We start from the raw sequence: 1,613 nt of genomic DNA on the forward strand, positions 1-1,613 counted from the left end.
TTGAATTAGGTAGGATTTTATGTGATGCTTGGATCTTTTCTGTTTAGTTATATTGTTTGATTGGTGAGTCTTGAGACAAATTCTAATTATGTGCAATAATAGATTAGGCATTTTCCTTGGGAAAAAATCTACATCTAGTACCAGACTAAAGATTTGAGCTATACATCTTATTCTTATCTATCTTTCATTTATGCTTAGCGGCAAGTATCTAATTTCTTCTGGAGTTGACATTTAATATGTGCCAACTCAATATTGCTAAATGAGTTTAAAACTTTTTTCTGAGATGAAATGAGTTTAAACTTGCTATATATGGTAATGATTGAAATCATATTTGTTCAAGATTTTCATATGCTGCCAAGTAAAATTCATGGAAGATTCATTGGATTGCTTTGGTACATTCTACTAAATTTCCCAGCCTTGTAAACTTAAAAACAAGTCCTTATTACAATCATTAAGCACGGATACAATTTTATTTATTTAACTCTAGATATAATAAATATAATTTCCTATAATAATTAAGCATTTGGCGCATGCATTTATATTATTAATTATAACATTGTAGTTAACCCCCAATGGAACTCATTTTAGATATAGCTGATTCTCTTCACGAATTCCGTAAATCCAAAGAAGAGCACCATTGTCAAGAACACGATTTTCTGGAAATTGGAGCTGCTTGTTCATGGTATCCAACCCATATTTTGCATTAAGCATCATCTTCAAGCGGCCCACGTTATGTTTCTCATTCACAAATAAGCTATATTGTTCATCAGAGCTCGTCTTAATCCAAACACGAATTTTCTTATACAAGCAGAGCTCATTCTTTCCATTCAGATGAGGATATACATCTAGCATATTCATTGCATCTGGTAGCGGATCTGATAGCGGAAGACGATTAAGGTGCAGCTCCACCCTCTCCAATGGGATATCAAACCTTTCATGTAATAGTAACTTTACTTCACCAACTGTTGCAGCAGTTGGAATTGTTTGGGCATAAAGTTGTCCAGCATAGAGAAGGCTAATATTCATGTTCTGCCAAACACCAATCAATTCAATTTTATGTATTATAATCTTTTAGAATAAGATTGTGGAAGTATACTTTAAAACATTAAAAGGGCAAGTACAAAAAGTAATAATAATAAATAAGAAAATAAGAAAGGAAATTAAATGACATAGATTATTTTCATAATTAACATGGAATTTATATATGGAGTAGAAAGATACCACTGGAGGATGAGCAGCAGGGTCAGAAGACTGAGAATCCTGAGGGTCCATACTGAAAAATGAGTGATTGGTGTTTGCAATATGGTGGATAATAAATAATGATTTGTGTTCTTTAAAATTTATTAAAACAATCATGCCATTAGGATGAGGTTACTACTATGTCATTAGCATGCTGAATCAATTCGTTTCATGCAAAGTTCATCCCAACTCGGAGTATTGTCACACAAAATAAAATCACAAAGGAGAAAGCAGGATTTGGAAAAATAAAAAATAAAAAATTGTTTTAAAATTTTGGTAAGAACTAACTCTTCATGGGTGACGCTATTTTTCTGTCTTTTTATTTTATTATTTTATTTTTATGTGAAATTATTAATTTCAAAATTGTGGTGAAA

The 1,613-nt window shown here is 31.4% G+C and overlaps 1 protein-coding gene across 1 annotated transcript; it reads right to left on the minus strand.

Moving 5' to 3' along the window:
• Window positions 1–344: 344 nt before the first annotated feature.
• Window positions 345–1,296, minus strand: LOC115989055. Its single transcript, XM_031112715.1, has 2 exons — window positions 1,222–1,296; window positions 345–1,029 (listed from the first exon to the last, which is right to left on the minus strand). Exons 1-2 carry the CDS (start codon window positions 1,270–1,272, stop codon window positions 580–582), a joined length of 501 nt encoding a protein of 166 aa, XP_030968575.1. The 5' UTR covers window positions 1,273–1,296; the 3' UTR covers window positions 345–579.
• Window positions 1,297–1,613: the final 317 nt, after the last annotated feature.

The sequence above is a fragment of the Quercus lobata genome, chromosome 5 (assembly GCF_001633185.2).
Source record: "Quercus lobata isolate SW786 chromosome 5, ValleyOak3.0 Primary Assembly, whole genome shotgun sequence".
Taxonomy (NCBI): domain Eukaryota; kingdom Viridiplantae; phylum Streptophyta; class Magnoliopsida; order Fagales; family Fagaceae; genus Quercus; species Quercus lobata.